We start from the raw sequence: 20,018 nt of genomic DNA on the forward strand, positions 1-20,018 counted from the left end.
AAGAAATAAGGGCAGTTACAACTAAGGATGAGAGGATACAGTGACTCCAGCAGCTTTTAAAGCTGATGTTTGGACGTATTTTGGTTTCAAAACAAATAAGAGAAGGTACAACTGAGGACGAGAGGATACAGTGACTCCAGCAGCTTTTAAAGCTGATGTTTGGACATATTTTGATTTCAAAACAAATAAGAGAAGGTACAACTGAGGACGAGAGGATACAGTGACTCCAGCAGCTTTTAAAGCTGATGTTTGGACATATTTGTTTAAAAAAATAAAAAAGAGAAGTTACAACTGAGGACGAGAGGATATAGTTACTGAAGCATCTTTTAAAGCTGACGTTTGGACGTATTTTGGTTTCAAAACAAATAAGGGCAGTTAAAACTAAGGACGAGAGGATACAGTGACTCCAGCAGCTTTTATAGCTGATGTTTGGACATATTTTGGTTTCAATCCTAATAAAAGCAGTGACAACTGAGCACGAGAGGATGCAGTCGACTCCAGCAGCTTCGTCAAGAGTCATGTCGTCTGTAAATTCTGCAACACCAGAGTCAAGTACTCGACTTTACTACTCATATATACTTGTATTCACAGCATGACTATATATTGTATCGCCGCAGTATCTCTAACAGAGTTCTAATATTATGGCTACAATTGGAAAAAAAACAACTAAGGAGCCTCACTGTGGCGTTAATAGAATCTTCAGCGCTCCTGAGACGTGGCGAGGAGGAGGACGAGGAGGAGGACGAGGAGGAGAGAGAGCGCTGATGGAGGAGGGAGGCGAGGGGGGGAGGAAAGGGTGAGTGAAGAGGTGTGAGGGGAGGTGGAGGAGAGTTAAAGCAAATGATGGGGAGAGCGCCGCGAGAAGATGAGGAGGAGGCGACGGCGTGAGTGACACAGTGCAGAGACGCAGCGAGCGAGGGAGGGATGGAGGGATGGAGGTAGAGCGGGGGAGGCGCAGGGGGGAGGAGGGGGGAGGCAGTGGATCGATAACTCTGGTTGGCTGGAGGTTCATCTATAATTCACAAAGGCCAGAAGGAAGAAGGTTTGTGTGGCCGATTTCAGAAGACGCCGCCGTGTGTGTATTTACACGTGTGTGTGATTGTTGTAACAGTTTGTTAACTGATGTGCGATTGTGCGCCTGTGTCGTGTTTGAACATGCGAAGTGTGTGTGTGTTGATAACGATGTGTGTGTGTGTGTGCGACTGCAGCAGATGCTCTCCCGCCGGAGATGAACTGCAGCCACTGGAACAGTGAGAGACGAAAAGCGAAGCGCGACGTTGGATAGAAGAAAACTTCACACGTGAGAGTGCGTCACGTGACACCGTCTTGAGCTGAGCCAAGAGATGTTTCGGACTCATTCATTCGGGAGAGACTTGGAGTAGAACCACAGCTCCCTTCAAGGATGGAGAGTTGCATTAATCCACTGGGTGGAAGTCCTGGGGCAGGACCGGTGTACGTTGGTGAGAAGATGCTTCTCAGCTGCCATAGACAGTCTAGACCTCTTAACTCAAGCTGCTGCCCCCACGACCCCAGAAGAACCGGATAAAGGTCACTTGTTAAAGTATAATATACCTTTATATTAACATTATTTAAGAGTCATTTTGTATCTTGTTGTTTTACCAACGCTTCAGTTCTTTTTTTTCCAAAAACATCCAATAAACATCTTCAAATATTTCAATACAAACCATTTTATTTCTCCAAATTGTACTAAAAATTGTGTGTCAACGGATATAATTAGTTTTTTTAGACATCACTTTCAATTTTGTGCTTTAACACCTTACAATTGTAATTTAAAATATCTTCTCCTACTGCTTGATAATACATTTATTTTTTAAGAAATAAGATTTTTTTTATATATATATATATTTTATATTCTTACAGTAATTATGTTTGTAGTTACTTTATGTTTACTACCCCATATTTTACGCACAATATGGTGATTTATTTAAATTGAAAGATAATAAAATATTTTATATTTTGCTTGTTGTCATCGTCTTAGCGAAGATGCTATTTACGTTTAAAAACAAATGGAAAATACTATTTAAATTGCTTTTATTCTGTTAAATGTGACTGACTGTATCGATTTAAATTAGATAATTTCTTGTTTTCAAAGATTGGACGTATTTTCCTTTCAAGACAAATACGAGCAGTAACAACTGTGGACGAGAGGATACAGTGACTCCAGTAGCTTTTAAAGCTGTTGTTTGGACGTATTTTGGTTTCAAAACAAATGGCAGCAGTTAAAACTGAGAACGAGAGGATACAGTGTCTCCAGCAGCTTTTAAAGCTGATGTTTGGACAAAATTTGTTTTCAAAACAAATAAAAGCAGTTACAACTGAGGATGAGAGGATACTGTGACTCCAGCAGCTTTTAAAGCTGATGTTTGGACATATTTTGTTTTCAAAACAAATAAAAGCAGTTACAACTGAGGACGAGAGGATACAGTGACTCCAGCAGCTTTTAAAGCTGATGTTTGGACATATTTTGGTTTCAAAACAAATAAGAGAAGTTACAACTGAGGACGAGAGGATACAGTGACTCCAGCAGCTTTTAAAGCTGATGTTTGGACATATTTTGGTTTCAAAACAAATAAGAGAAGTTACAACTGAGGACGAGAGGATACAGTGACTCCAGCAGCTTTTAAAGCTGTTGTTTGGACGTATTTTGGTTTCAAAACAAATGGCAGCAGTTAAAACTGAGAACGAGAGGATACAGTGCCTCCAGCAGCTTTTAAAGCTGATGTTTGGACAAAATTTGTTTTCAAAACAAATAAAAGCAGTTACAACTGAGGACGAGAGGATACTGTGACTCCAGCAGCTTTTAAAGCTGATGTTTGGACATATTTTGTTTTCAAAACAAATAAAAGCAGTTACAACTGAGGACGAGAGGATACAGTGACTCCAGCAGCTTTTAAAGCTGATGTTTGGACAAAATTTGTTTTCAAAACAAATAAAAGCAGTTACAACTGAGGGCGAGAGGATACTGTGACTCCAGCAGCTTTTAAAGCTGATGTTTGGACATATTTTGGTTTCAAAACAAATAAGAGAAGTTACAACTGAGGACGAGAGGATACAGTGACTCCAGCAGCTTTTAAAGCTGATGTTTGGACAAAATTTGTTTTCAAAACAAATAAAAGCAGTTACAACTGAGGACGAGAGGATACTGTGACTCCAGCAGCTTTTAAAGCTGATGTTTGGACAAAATTTGTTTTCAAAACAAATAAAAGCAGTTACAACTGAGGACGAGAGGATACTGTGACTCCAGCAGCTTTTAAAGCTGATGTTTGGACAAAATTTGTTTTCAAAACAAATAAAAGCAGTTACAACTGAGGGCGAGAGGATACTGTGACTCCAGCAGCTTTTAAAGCTGATGTTTGGACATATTTTGGTTTCAAAACAAATAAGAGAAGTTACAACTGAGGACGAGAGGATACAGTGACTCCAGCAGCTTTTAAAGCTGATGTTTGGACATATTTTGGTTTCAAAACAAATAAGAGAAGTTACAACTGAGGACGAGAGGATACAGTGACTCCAGCAGCTTTTAAAGCTGTTGTTTGGACGTATTTTGGTTTCAAAACAAATGGCAGCAGTTAAAACTGAGAACGAGAGGATACAGTGCCTCCAGCAGCTTTTAAAGCTGATGTTTGGACAAAATTTGTTTTCAAAACAAATAAAAGCAGTTACAACTGAGGACGAGAGGATACTGTGACTCCAGCAGCTTTTAAAGCTGATGTTTGGACATATTTTGTTTTCAAAACAAATAAAAGCAGTTACAACTGAGGACGAGAGGATACAGTGACTCCAGCAGCTTTTAAAGCTGATGTTTGGACAAAATTTGTTTTCAAAACAAATAAAAGCAGTTACAACTGAGGGCGAGAGGATACTGTGACTCCAGCAGCTTTTAAAGCTGATGTTTGGACATATTTTGGTTTCAAAACAAATAAGAGAAGTTACAACTGAGGACGAGAGGATACAGTGACTCCAGCAGCTTTTAAAGCTGATGTTTGGACAAAATTTGTTTTCAAAACAAATAAAAGCAGTTACAACTGAGGACGAGAGGATACTGTGACTCCAGCAGCTTTTAAAGCTGATGTTTGGACAAAATTTGTTTTCAAAACAAATAAAAGCAGTTACAACTGAGGACGAGAGGATACTGTGACTCCAGCAGCTTTTAAAGCTGATGTTTGGACAAAATTTGTTTTCAAAACAAATAAAAGCAGTTACAACTGAGGGCGAGAGGATACTGTGACTCCAGCAGCTTTTAAAGCTGATGTTTGGACAAAATTTGTTTTCAAAATAAATAAGAGCAGTTACAACTGAGGACAAGAGGATACAGTGACTCCAGCAGCTTTTAAAGCTGATGTTTGGACAAAATTTGTTTTCAAAACAAATAAAAGCAGTTACAACTGAGGACGAGAGGATACAGTGACTCCAGCGGCTTTTAAAGCTGATGTTTGGACAAAATTAGTTTTCAAAACAAATAAAAGCAGTTACAACTGAGGACAAGAGGATACAGTGACTCCAGAAGCTTTTAAAGCTGATGTTTGGACATATTTTGGTTTGAAAACAAATGAAAGCAGTTACGACTTCGTCAAGAGTCATGTGGTCTGTAAATTCTGCAACACCAGAGTCAAGTACTCGACAATACTACAAATATACCCGTGTTACTACAGTATCACTATATATTGTATCGCTGCTGTATTTCTAACTGAGTTCTAATGTTATGGTTTAAATTGAAGAAAAAAATCAAATCAAATCAAAACAAATAATGGCCACTGAGAGTCTGTTTTGATGAGATCATTTGAGATTGTGTGTTTGTCATCACGAGTGTGTGTAGATGTGTGTCTTACTCGGGGTTGCTGTTGCCCATGCAGCGCAGGTAGAACTTCTCTCCCTCTCTGGGCAGGTCGCTCTCGGGTTTGATCTCGGCTTGTGGAGAATCTGCGGGAGAGGATCAGAGCCACGCTTTATTACATAACTACAGACTCATTCACTCTTATCTCTCTCCGACTCCACCTCCGTGACGCAAAACCCGGCTTACACAACCCATCCGCCGCTCCTCGACCCGCGCAGCGCCGCCGTCCCTCCCACAGGAGGCGCTGGCGATCCAGCATCTCTTCGCGCTCCTAATTTTCAGATGATAACCCGCTCTTGTTATCTACAGCGACTCCGGCACCGGCGGCAGAAGGTTAAATTCCTACGCGGTCATTACAACGGTGTGAGCTCGCTGGAGCGGAGATGGACCTGAGCAGCGGTTTTTATTTCAGCCGCTTGTGAAACATTCCCGGAGTCTTTCAGTCATTTTTTTTTTTTTGAGGGAATTTAGGATGTCACAGACTTTATGTGACTTAAATGACGTTTATTTTTAGAGTAAACATACAGTTGATGATGATACTAAATTGTCGTTTATATTGTGACTCATCTATTTGCTTTTTACCTTTTTGTAAAGAGACGCTTTTGTACGAAAACATCGTAGAACTTGCTTCGGAACGAAACCGTTGCGTTTATTGTAGCACTAATGCGAGCACCTGAACCAATGTTAGCAGTTGTGGTAAGGTTAGCACGAATAATCGTTCTATATCCAATGCTAACGGTTGTTAAAGCATTAATGTGAACATTTGCGTTACAACTATTGCTAACAGTTATCGTACCCTTCCACGAATAATTATTCTTAATCCAACGCTTTGTTAATAATATATATATAAATAAAGCTAGCAGTTGTCGTAGCTCCAGCACTAATAATCATTCAAGAAAATACGCCAACATTTTTTGTAGAAATAATTTGAACACTTGTCGTAAAACTAATGCTAACAGCTTGTGTAGCGTTAACACAAATAATTGTTCTAGAGCAAGCGCTAACATTTTTGTAGCAATCATTTGAACACTTATCGTAAAACGAATGCTAACAGTTGTTGTAGCGTTAACAGAAATAATTGTTCTCGAACAAACGCTACACTTTTTTGTAGCAATCATTGGATACTTGTCATAAAACGAATGCTAACAGTTGTTGTAGCGTTAACACAAGTAATTGTTCTAGAACAAATGCTAACATTTTTTGTAGTAATCATTTGAATACTTGTCGTAAAACGCATTCTTACAGCTGTTGTAGCGTTAACGCAAATAATCATTCTAGAGCAAGCGCTAACATTTTTGTAGCAATCCTTTGAATACTTGTTGTAAAACTATGCTAAAAGCTGTTGCAGCGTTAACACAAATAATCGTTCTAGAGCAAGCGCTAACATTTTTTGTAGCAATCATTTGAATACTTGTCGTAAAACTAATGCTAACATCTGTTTTAGCGTTAACACAAATAATCGTTCTAGAGCAAATGCTAACATTTTTTGTAGCCCTTATTTGGACACTTTTTGTAAAACTAATGCTAAAAGTTGTCATAGTCTCAACACAAATAATCACACATTTATATAAACCTTCAGTAAAACCTCAAGTTCATTTTCTATCAAAATTATTATGGAAAGGGAGATAATTGAAGATCGCTAGAAGGAACCTGTTGTGTCGGTGATTAAAACCAGCATAAACCTCCGCACGTCATAAAACATCACGTCTTTTATGATTAAAACATTATTGTTGATCTAACGAGACTCCACACATACACCAGCGACAACACTGACACACACAAAACATCACAATAATGTCTAAATAAATAGCCTCTTTTATCTTTATATCACTTATAAAGGTGTGTTTCTAAATGAATGCACTTGTGTGTAACGATCTCCCAGCACCATAAAACAACGTTTAACTTCAATTTAAAACATCGTCGGTTCGTCAATAAGAAATCTGAAAAGTGATCGATTGATTCTGTCTGGTTGCTGACGTAGTTTAAGATTAATTAATGCTAACAGTTTTCCTAGCATAACTGTGAACACTCTTGGTAAACTTAATGCTAACAGTTTTCCTAGCACAACTGTGAACACTCTTAGTAAAATTGATGCTAATGCTAACGTTGACACCTGTTGAAGAATCAATGCTAAAAGATATTCTGGCACAAACATGAACGAATGTATAAGAATTAACGCTAACATGTGGTTGGTGCACTAATGCCAACACACAGTACTTTTAATGCTAACGCTAACATGTGTTGGTGAACTAATGCCAAAACACAGTACTATTAATGCTAGCGCTAACATGTGTTTGTGCAACTAATGCCAACACACAGCACTATTAATGCTGACGTTAACATGTGTTGGTAGACTAATTCCAACACACGGTACTATTAATGCTAGCGCTAACATGTGTTGCTGCACTAATGCCAACACATAGTACTATTAATACTGACGCTAACATGAGTTGGTGCAACTAATGCCAACACACAGTACTATTAATGCTAACGCTACTACTATGTGTTGGTGCAACTAATGCCAACACACAATACTATTAATGCTAACATCAACATGTGTTGGTGCAACTAATGCCAACACACAGTACTATTAATGCTAACGCTACTACTATGTGTTGGTGCAACTAATGCCAACACACAATACTATTAATGCTAACACCAACATGTGTTGGTGCAACTAATGCCAACACACAGTACTATTAATGCTAACGCCAACATTTGTTGGTGCAACTAATGCCAACACATAGTACTAAAAATGCTAACGCTAACAGGTGTTGCTGCACTAATGCCAACACACAGTACTATTAATACTAACGCTAACATTCATGGTTAAGCTAACAATAGAGGCTGAGATATAACTACTATAGCAAAACAATGCTAACTCTCGAGCTAGTAAAATACAAGTTGCTAATGCAGATGCTAACAGTTGCCCCTCCTCCGCGGACTCACACAGCACGTGAAGAACCTGGTCGCTCCTCTTGTCCGTGGGCTGCAGCGAGTCGTGGTTGACGGCGCAGGTGATGATGGCGTCGTTGTCGTCGCGGCTCAACTTCAGCGTCAGCTCGCTGCTCACGTTGTAGGTGGGGCTGTCGGGGACGGACTCCACCACGTCGGGACCCCCTGCAGAGAGACAAAGTCATTAAAAAATTGGAGGTCGATGTCGGGTTATAAATAAAGTGCAAATTAAAAAGTTTTGAAACGGGAAAACGGGGCGTGCTGTTGGTGACACCTGGAGGTAAGAAACATATTGATGCTAATTGGAGGAACACAACTCTCTCTCTCTACGTAGACGACCAGATGTTCTCCAGCTGCTAATGTTAGCTAAACTACAGACTGTACACGCGCTAGTCTTCGGTCGTCTCCGAAGAGTTCCCCACGCTCTAATTAGAATGTTGCGGCTTTACGACGCCGCGGCGGCGCCGACCTCCGCGCGCTACCATTAAACGACAAAAAAAGGCCTTTAATGTGGCGTTGTTTTCTCGGCCCCGAGGTGTTAACTCGGGGTTCCGTCATTATCTGACGACTGCAGCAGTTCTGGAACGCCGCTGACCCTCATTAACTGGCGAGCCACCTTTGACGCGTCACATCAACGCGACATCGGCATCAGAGGCGGACAAGCACGGAAACATGTGTCGGACCATAATAACTCAAAACAAACCCCAAGATGCAAATAATGGAGAAATTTCAGTTCTTTGGCTGAATCTTCAGAGAATACATAGTTTTAAATCCAATATATTAATAAATAAAATGTGCAAATGTTAAAGGGAGAGAATGAAAGGTGCAGAGAAGAAATAAGTGGAAAATTGTCGACATAAAACGTTTTTATAGGCACTACATTGTGAATTAAAGTATATACAGTATATTTAAAATGTGGTATTATTGTGCAAGTAATTGAATGATTTTTTTTATATAGATTCAGATATTGTATAAGAATTTAAAAACAATATATATTTTGCAAATATTTTAAATGGGATTAAAATAAAATAAAAATAAATTGGTATTAAATATATATATACATATCTTATCATGTATAGATATATATATATATATCTATCTATATATATATAGATAGATATAAATGGTTCTCTAAGAAATGGGGGGATAATTATACATTACATTATTACATATATATACAAAAAAATATAAACGGTTTACAGATGAATATATAATAAATAATAATTTGATGAAAATAAAGTAAAGTGAATAAAAAGGAAAAGTCATTTTTAATATACTTTAAATGAACAATATTTAACAAAACCATTAAAGGAAATTACTACTTGGGCGTAAGCTTAAAAAACAGGTTCGTTATTATAAATAAAAATATGTATCTTTAAAATGTAAATAAAAATGTAAATGTAAATCAAACATATTTTGTATAATGTATTATGAATTCAGCCGTTTTTTACGTACTACCAATAAAAAAAGGTATATAAGTATTTTTATTTCCCCAATTGAAAAAAAAACAACATTTATTGCTGTTGACATTTGTTTCAATCAACTTAGCCCTTAATCTTTAAATAATGAGATTTAAATAAGGTTAAAGATGAACCAACTAAGTAAGTATTTGCTTAAAAAAAGCCAAAAGAAAATACTCAAATTGAAAAGTTGAACAAAACCATTAAAAGATATGTAACTAATTTAATTTAGTGCAAACTTTTAAATCAACATTTAATCATTTGCTTAAAAGATTAAAAAAACAAGAATTCAGTAAAATTGAATAGAAAACAAATTAATTATTAAAATAAATAAAAAAATAATATTCAATGTAACATCTATGAATTTTACAAAATCAAACCATTAACAAAATAAAGTTATTTTTAATGTTAAAAAATATACCAAAAAAAGTCTAAATGTTCAAACCTCAATATTAGAACTGGGTATAAAAATAACAAGTAGAACGCGGCCAACGAGATTCTGCTGGAGGGACTCCGGCATTAAAAACAAATGGAACGCACCATTAGTTTTCCCATCATCCTCACACTTCCTGTCATGTGAGTCAAAGAATGTCAAACAGTGAATCCGCCGGAGAAGAAACACGACAGGCGAGAGGACGCCGAGGCTGCGAGAGCGAGGATTTTTTTCGGAAGAGCAGACCAAGACAAATGTAGGTCACACTCATGAATAACGGAGAGACGGCGACGGCGGCGGCTGGAAGACACATTTGAAACTCCAGCCTCTTCCCCTCAGGTCGCGCAACTATCTACAAAGTCTCAGCGTAAACAAGTGGAGGCACAATTGACGACCGACCTTCGATTTCCAGACTCCGGGAAATGAGTCAGCGTTTGTTTACCTGCACACTTGTGTGTTTTTATTGTGTTTCTCGAGTCCTCGGGGTCCGACATGCGCTCGACTCAGCAGCCTAACATGAAAGCAGGAGCAGGAGTGAGTGTCCGGAACGAGCGGCTCGAAATATGATCGATTCCGAGCACCACGGCCTCTGACTTAGAGGTGCTGATCCTCATCCCGGCTGTGAAACACTCTCAGGTGAGAGTTGAAGCGGCGATAACATTTGCATAAAAGATTCATTCTGCGGCTCTTTAATCGCATGTATTTTGCGCTATTACCTCTGCCAAGGAGCTAATAATTTCAACATTTTTGACCGTGTCAGTCAAAAGACTCATTAGGATTTATGAGCGTCTTTTTTTTAGTACGTTAAAATAACGTAACAAGACACATAAAGTAGTATTTGTCGACCGTCTTTTGGCATGATTTCGCCATGACTTGTATGGCTCATATCCGCTGCTACTCATGCTAGCTAGCTCTAGCAAGAACAAGAAGGAAAACTTAAAATCTAAATATAAACCAACTTTCTTACTATTAAAAGGGCTTTTTTTTTTTTAATTCAATGACAGTATTTATGGGACAATAAATCCCATAAATGTTGTGGTAAGCTGCTAAGCTAAGCTAAATGCTAAGCTAACCACTCGAGCATCAGGCTAGTGTACGTACTAACTAGTAACAAATTCTCCACAGATTGTATGTCTCAAATCAAAAACTGCTGCTACACACTAACAGGAAATAACGATGATTTCAACCAGCTGTAGGAACACTATCGCCACCTGCTGGCAGCACGTTTTGTAATGAGAAACTAAATATTGGCAAGATATTTACGCCGGTATCAGCAATGAAGACGTGTCATCCTCCTACTTCTGGCTGAAATTGCACCAGTTAGTATATTTATATAAATATATATAAATATATATATATATATATATATATATATATATATATATATATATACATATGACGTAACTTAGACTCTAAGATGTCGACCAATCAGGATAGAAAGTGTCCATCGATCCATACTCAGTTTTGTGGGCATTTTTGTGACAATTTAGTGTGTATAGAGCACTACATTTCACATACTAAGGTTAAGTACATAAGTATGCGATTTGAGACACAGCTATGGTTGTTCGAGAGAGTCGAGGGTGAAGGAACTTTTGCCTTGAGCCAAAAGAATTCCTGATAATTACCTAATTTGATGGCTGCTGTGCTCCTTGGCAGAGGTATTCACCATCCTTGCACTTTTTTCTAGTTTCAATCTTTGTTCGCTCCGACATAATATAACTTTAGCGAACTAATATCAAATCAATAATTCACGCGGGGTCACGGGGTTCTCAAAAATACAGAAGCATTACGGAATCATCAAAGATACATTTTAATGAGCGTTCAATTATTCAGACGCTAAATTAATTATATTTTACAACAACGGTTTCACTCTCGTTGAATATTTTACTTCACCTGCTGAAAACTTAATAAGAGCTTTTTTTTTTTTTCTTTTTTTTTTTGGAGGATGTAATTGGAATTCCTGGCGTGATGCGAACGAACCCGGCTGATCTCTCCGAACCCTCCAGCGAACAATCGTCCGTTAAATATCACATTAACTCGAATTAAACAACACGCCGCATCCATCGCAGTGACTTGAGCGTTCGGGGCCCCAAGGGCCAATTGGAGGAAGGGGGTGGGGGGGGGGAATAAAATAAATATCTTCCAGCTGAAGCGTGAGATTAAGAATGAAATGAACCAGTCGATTTATCGATGAGCGAGCGCTTTTCGGCGACGGACGCTCAATAATGTCGGGCGACTGAACCCCTCCAGGACCCTGGGTGGCGCTGTGACAAGATACTAAGACAAGAACTACGCGAATACTCTGCAGTTTCTGAATCCGTCGCTAGGAAAATGGAACCAGACTAGTTATGGATTCTAAGAACAAAGTATTTCAACTAATAAATTGTGCAAAAAACTGTTTTTTTTGGTTGAAATTTGTTAATTTGTTTAAAAAAGGACAAAATAAATAAGTTTTACAAGATATCCATAGATCTAATTTTAAGATTTAAGCAAAAATTAAATAGTAATTTAAGCATTTAAAAAAGAAATGTTTACCAGGAAAAGGAATAAATAAAATTCATGTATGTTTTAATACATGTATTAACAACAATAAAATTGTAATTGACTAAAATAAATTAAACGTTTAGACAAATACAATTTTAAAGTCAATTTCAAAAGTGTTATAAAGTACATATTTTCTACTTCAAATAAAGGCGGACCCTTTTTTTCTCTCACTCTTTTTTCCTTTTCGTTCTTTTTCATCAAAGATCATCATCGTCTCTTTCTGAATCTCAAACCCCCGAACCATGAACCCGGGTCAGCTGATCTCTCAACGGAACCGATCCAATCTTTTCTAGCCAAAGAACAGCCATATAATTGGTTCCATGATAACTGGTTCTCCTGGTGTAATCGCAGGGTTCGAGACTGTCTGACCTTTGATCCCAGGGATGTTTGGTGCTGTCAGTGCTGCACGAGCTAAATCTCAATCTGGAGTCTGTCCTGGTCCAGATTGCAAAGGCGTGGTGGTCCACGGAGTGGATTCCAACTTGGAGAAGCCGTCAGCTCGTCCTGGTGGGAAGGGACCCCTGGTTCGGACGTGTTGGACTGAGACCGCAGACGGAACATATGCTCCGGTCCGACCCAAAACAAATCACAGTTTTCTTAATATGAACCTCCCTGAAGGAGAGCCATGAGAAGACTGGACGTCTCCGGTTCCCTGGAACGTTGAGTTCCCTCGTCCCGTCCTCCCACCAGTTCTGCAGACCTCCTGGATCAGCTCCCAGGGCCGGGAGACGGCAGAAGAAACTATCGATCTGTCTATCTTTCTATCTATATCTATCCATCCTTTTCTATACATCCATCTACATTTTTATATATCATGTACCATCCATCTATCCTCCATCCCTATCCGTCCATATCCATCCGTTCATCTCTCCATATCCATCCATTCATCTCTCCGTCCATATCCATCCATTCATCCCTCCATATCCATCCATTCATCTCTCCATATCTATCCATTCATCCCTCCATATCCATCCATTCATCTCTCCATATCTATCCATTCATCCCTCCATATCCATCCATTCATCTATCAATATCATCCATTTACCTCTCCATATCTATCCATTCATCTCTCCATATCCATCCATTCATCTCTCCATATCTATCCATTCATCCCTCCATATCCATCCATTCATCTCTCCATATCCATCCATTCATCTCTCCATATCTATCCATTCATCTCTCCATATCCATCCATTCATCTCTCCATATCTATCCATTCATCCCTCCATATCCATCCATTCATCTCTCCATATCTATCCATTCATCCCTCCATATCCATCCATTCATCTATCCATATCTATCCATTCATCCCTCCATATCCATCCATTCATCTATCCATATCATCCATTTACCTCTCCATATCCATCCATTCATCTCTCCATATCTATCCATTCATCCCTCCATATCCATCCATTCATCTATCCATATATATCCATTCATCCCTCCATATCCATCCATTTATCTATCCATATCATCCATTTACCTCTCCATATCCATCAATTCATCTATCCATATCCATCCATTCATCTCTCCATATCTATCCATTCATCCCTCCATATCCATCCATTCATCTATCCATATCATCCATTTACCTCTCCATATCTATCCATTCATCTCTCAATATCCATCCATTCATCTCTCCATATCTATCCATTCATCCCTACATATCCATCCATTCATCTCTCCATATCCATCCATTCATCTCTCCATATCTATCCATTCATCCCTACATATCCATCCATTCATCTATCCATATCATCCATTTATCTCTCCATATCCATCCATTCATCCCTCCATATCCATCCATTCATCTCTCCATATCTATCCATTCATCCCTACATATCCATCCATTCATCTATCCATATCATCCATTTATCTCTCCATATCTATCCATTCATCTATCCATATCATCCATTTATCTCTCCATATCCATCCATTCATCCCTCCATATCCATCCATTCATCCCTCCATATCCATCCATTCATCCCTCCATATCCAACCATTCATCTCTCCATATCTATCTGTCCATATCCATCCATTCATCCCTCCATATCTATCCATTCATCCCTCCATATCCAACCATTCATCTCTCCATATCTATCTGTCCATATCCATCCATTCATCCCTCCATATCCATCCATTCATCCCTCCATATCCAACCATTCATCTCTCCATATCTATCTGTCCATATCCATCCATTCATCCCTCCATATCCATCCATTCATCCCTCCATATCCAACCATTCATCTCTCCATATCTATCTGTCCATATCCATCCATTCATCCCTCCATATCCAACCATTCATATCTCCATATCTATCTGTCCATATCCATCCATTCATCTCTCCATATCTATCCATCCATTCATCTCTCCATATCTATGCATCCATTCATCTCTCCATATCCATCCATTCATCTCTCCATATCTATCCATCCATTCATCTCTCCATATCTATGCATCCATTCATCTCTCCATATCCATCCATTCATCTCTCCATATCTATCCATCCATTCATCTCTCCATATCCATCCATCCATCTGCTTAACCATATCTACCTGTCCACCTTTCCAACTTTGTATGTATCACTTATTAATCCATCCATCTATCTATCCACCATCCATCAATCTGTCCATATCTATCTTTCCATCCATCCATCCATCCATCCATCCATCCATCCATCCATCCATCCATCCATCCATCCATCCATCCATCCATCCATCCATCCATCCATCTCTACCTATCCACCAGTCCATTTATCCATCCATTCATCTATATATACATCTATCAATCCATCAGTTTTTTTAAATTAAAATAAAATTCATACCGAAATAAATTAAAATGAACATTTGCACATCTTTGAAGGCTTATTAAAAATGTCAAATTCCTGAATCGATAGTTAACTTCCAGTTGCATTCCAAAGTAAAATCTACAAGTGCATCGAACATTTTTCAACACACAGATTGGGATGTTGGAAGGCTTTCTTCTTTTCAAAATAAAAGTTGAATCCCAGCAGTTCCCACGGACTAAGCAGCCGAACGAGTCGACAGGTCCGGTGATTCTCTCCTGCTCTCTGCTGTTACAAATGAGATTCTTAAGAGCCTCCAGGAGAAAAGAGGAGTCGTCATGACGGCACAAAAGAACCTGAACTGGAGTAATAAGATCCGAGAGGCGTTGTTATGGATGGATTATGCATTCATGAGGTCATTTCTAAACTCTCGCCGGATCATCGGAGCTCCCAAATATTGCTTTAGTTTCACCTGTTCAGCTCAGGTCGGATTCTTGTTTCATAAAAATGTCTCAATTGTGATCATTTTAAAATCCTTTGCGCGGCTTCAGCACGGAAGGAAACGCCGAAAGTTTTCAGGAGAAAATCAGAGTGAGATTTTTACCGCGAAACTAATAATCAGTTAAAGCGCAGACGCGTTGCTCAGTTAAGTTTACTCCAAAAATAGACCTCTTAACTTGTGAAAATTAGTAAAACTCTTTTCTCTATTAGAGTCCCCATTCACATAAATAATGCTTAATCACAAACTCACTTAAACATTGATACAAAGTCTCTAAAAGCTAGAAAACACCATCATCAGCATTTATAATGACACTTTTCATGCACTTAGTTTGTTTGCCGGTCATGCCACTTTATTTTTAATTTATTCTATATAAGCCTTGGTCGAGAGGACCAAAAGATGTCGCGGGTTCAACGTACAGTATTTATCAGCGTAAACAGTTACGATAATATTGTCACATGATGATGCCGGCTCACGCCGGTAATGGACCCAACGGTTGGAATTGCTTGTAATTGCCTCGTTAACATCATCCTCTGAGCTCTCGAGTTTGTTTTATCAATCATCATTTCCACGGGTGTGTGTGTTTGTGGATCCGAGTCGACCCGCGGTGTCGTGACCGCGACGGATACAAAACAAGCAAATGGTGCATATACTAGAGTCTGTGGTCTGCGGCCGGTCTGCATCCGTCTTCTCCTTTTCATTACCGCGGCCCTGAAGGACGCGAACCCATGTTGCCTTCAACGCGCCGCGCATTATGACAATTTGGGGCTGCTGTTGAGCCCGTCTGCCGGAGAGCGGCGTCATAAATCCACATTATCCAGGATCCAATAGTTGGTTGTCATTAAATGATCCATGGGCCCTTCACACAGAACAACTAACACAGTCCTCAAAGCTCTCAGCCTTCATTCTTCTCAATTACACTCCAGCCAGGCTCTCCATCTCACCTCGCTCTCCTTCTCCTCTATCTAAACCCCCCACCCCCTGTTTCATCAGCCTCCACCCCCCCATCCTGGTGCTCACACGGGTCCCCCTCCTCTCTGAGGTCCCACTCGACTCACCGACTCCATTCTAGTCCCTGATGCGTCTCTCGTTTACATTTTTTTCTTCTTCTTCTTCTCTGCTGCTTTGTGCTGCTAAAAAAACACACACATTCGAGCACCCTTGAACACACGAAAAGATACACACTCACGCACAAAGTCATAGAAGCAGAACACAAATACAACACACACCCAAAAACACGTAAAAAACAAAAAAATGGAGAGTAATTAAATATTGCAATTGTAACGACACACACTTAAAGATGCACAAATTTATGCAAAAAGATGACAAAGATACAGCACACACACACTTAGGATTACACACTTGGCACGAAAAATAACAACTCCTAAGGAAACAAGCGCACACATAAAAACAAGTAGTAACAAAAGTAATCAGCATTCATCATCAATAATCAACATTCATGTAACAACAACAATTTAACACACACACACACAATTATAGATGCTTACAATCCTGCAAACAATACACAAGAAGCACACACATAAACATAACATCTAAATAGTGTAATCCCAACAACAACACACACTTTTAGATGTATCCTAACAGAAGAAACATACAGCACACACACAAACACAACGGAAAAAATGCACAAAAAGCACATGCACACAAACAGCATGTGCACAATTACGGTAACACTGTTGTGCACAAAATAACACAAATGCAACACGCATCAAAACGTCACACAAGTAAAAGCCATCAGAACTCACACACAAGGTTAAACTCAACAACACACCCATATGCATATGCATATGCACACAATCCTGCAGAAAGTACACAAATACAGAACACACTAAAACAAAACAACAACACAAAAAAGCACAATTAAAACACACACCAAAACATCCCTGTACACATACACACACAAACGAATAAGAGCAATCATAACATAAACACTTGCACACAATCCTTAAAATAGATCACAAATACAGCTCACAGTAAATAACACAAAAACAGGACACACAATATGCACACAAAAAATGTCCACATAAACAAAGCCATGTTAATGCAGCACATACAGATGCATACAAAGATGTTTATTTACGGTTACACACTCGTGCAAAAACTCACAGTAATAAATTGCACACATGTAAAAATAGCTAAACAAATTGACACATATGAAGACGCACACCTACACAAAACCATGCAGAGCTATGTTAGAGCAGCACAGAAACACTTACACACACACAAGAGCAACACAAACACAGAGAATGATAAATGCAATCACACACTTTAGAGCGATCTAAATACACAAATGGATCCTTACATTTTCCTCAATGAGACCCATCAAACCAAACAACAACCTTCACACAATCCCAACGCACACACACAGCAGCAACTAGACACACACACACTTGAAGACAATCATACCAGCAGGTGAACACAAAGACGTGGTCGCACAACACGATGGAGAGTCGACGACTCCAGATCGAACCCGTGTCACACACTCTGACTCAGGAACCTCTCACACACACCAGGCTGGTCCTGTAAGACGCCACGAAGACCACGGAATGAGCAACTCTGCCAAAACCATGTTGCCCACGCTGCCAGAGTGAAACCTCAGGAGGCGTGAGGAAGACTCCGGTGCTCACCCTTTAACAGAAATCCAATTTCTGGAGGAACAAACAAAAAAAAAAAAGAAAGCAAGACAGCGATCCGTTCGCCTCTCTTTTCTCGCTCTCTCCGCACCGGCAGAAAAGAGCAGATAATCCGTCCTCTGCGGCGCCATTCATCCTCGCCGTTTGTGTCCTCGTCTCATTGGCGTGGCTCATAATTATCATTCTAATGTCTTCGCGCCGAGCCTCGGCCGCCATTGTTGTTTTCCTTTTTCTAGACACACTGTTGCGCTGTAAACAGATTAGCTCTGGGCGGGAAGTGCATCCCGACACAGATCATGCTAATCCTGCGCTGCAAACAGGGATTAAAGTGAATAGATGCCGATGATAGCAGATGGAGCAACAGGAACATCATCTGAGCCGCGGCAACAAGTCGGGGATTTAGAGAAATTTGAATTTCAGAGTCGACCCGGGAGAGGAACCGGGCGAGAGGCCGCGGAGTCACGGGCTTTGATAGCATGGTCACGACATAATGTGTTATTAAGTAACATGTTAGTTACTTTGGGAGTTTTCACGGTAACAAGTTCTGTAACTAATATATATGTAAGTGTATGCTACGGTAACTCTGTTAGTTTTTGTTGTAACGAGTGCCTTAACTAATTCATTTTTCAGTAATAGGTTACAGTAACTATTTTAGTTTTTGCGGTAACAAGTACTGTTACTAATACATTGGTCAGTGCATGCTCGAGAACTTTGTTCGTTTTTGTTGTTATGAGTGTTGTAAATGATTACTTTGACAGTAACATGTTACAGTAACTACCTTAATTTTTGCGGTAACAAGTACTGTTACTAATACATTTGTAAGTGCATGTTACAGTAACTTTGTTAGTTTTTACGGTAACAAGGGGTGGAACTAATTACTTTGACAGTAACATGTTAGAGTAACTACGTTAGTTTTTGCGGTAACCAGTGCCTTAACTAATTAATTTGTCAATAACATGTGACAGTAACTATGTTAGTTCTGCGTTAACAGGGGCTGTAACTAATTACTTTGTCAGTAACATGTTACAGTAACTACCTTAATTTTTGCGGTAACAAGTACTGTTACTAATACATTGGTCAGTGCATGCTCGAGAACTTTGTTCGTTTTTGTTGTTATGTGTGTTGTAAATGATTACTTTGACAGTAACATGTTACAGTAACTACCTTAATTTTTGCGGTAATAAGTACTGTTACTAATACATTTGTAAGTGCATGTTACAGTAACTTTGTTAGTTTTTACGGTAACAAGGGCTGGAACTAATTACTTTGTCAGTAACATGTTAGAGTAACTACGTTAGTTTTTGCGGTAACCAGTGCCTTAACTAATTAATTTGTCAATAACATGTGACAGTAACTATGTTAGTTCTGCGTTAACAGGGGCTGTAACTAATTACTTTGTCAGTAACATGTTACAGTAACTACCTTAATTTTTGCAGTAACAAGTACTGTTACTAATACATTTGTAAGTGCATGTTACAGTAACTTTGTTAGTTTTTACGGTAACAAGGGCTGGAACTAATTACTTTGTCAGTAACGTGTTAGAGTAACTACGTTAGTTTTTGCGGTAACCAGTGCCTTAACTAATTAATTTGTCAATAACATGTGACAGTAACTATGTTAGTTCTACGTTAACAAGGGCTGTAACTAATTACTTTGTCAGTAACATGTTACAGTAACTACCTTCATTTTTGCGGTAACAAGTACTGTTACTAATACATTGGTCAGTGCATGCTCGAGAACTTTGTTAGTTTTTGCTGTTATGAGTGTTGTAAATGATTACTTTGACAGTAACATGTTACAGTAACTACCTTAATTTTTGCGGTAACAAGTAAT

General features: G+C 39.0%; 1 protein-coding gene across 3 annotated transcripts in view; it reads right to left on the reverse strand.

Moving 5' to 3' along the window:
• The window catches only part of cadm3 (cell adhesion molecule 3), a 173,154-nt gene that overhangs the window by 20,333 nt on the left and 132,803 nt on the right, over positions 1 to 20,018 (reverse strand). For all 3 annotated transcript variants that reach the window (XM_087810642.1, XM_087810643.1, XM_087810641.1), the window contains exons 6-7: positions 7,805 to 7,975; positions 4,851 to 4,941 (exon numbers count right to left, since the gene is read on the reverse strand). In XM_087810642.1, coding sequence (XP_087666768.1) covers positions 4,851 to 4,941; positions 7,805 to 7,975 — 262 coding nt within the window. The remainder of the gene's footprint in view (positions 1 to 4,850; positions 4,942 to 7,804; positions 7,976 to 20,018) is intronic.

The sequence above is a fragment of the Callionymus lyra genome, chromosome 16 (genome assembly GCF_982586985.1).
Source record: "Callionymus lyra chromosome 16, fCalLyr1.hap1.1, whole genome shotgun sequence".
Lineage (NCBI taxonomy): Eukaryota > Metazoa > Chordata > Actinopteri > Syngnathiformes > Callionymidae > Callionymus > Callionymus lyra.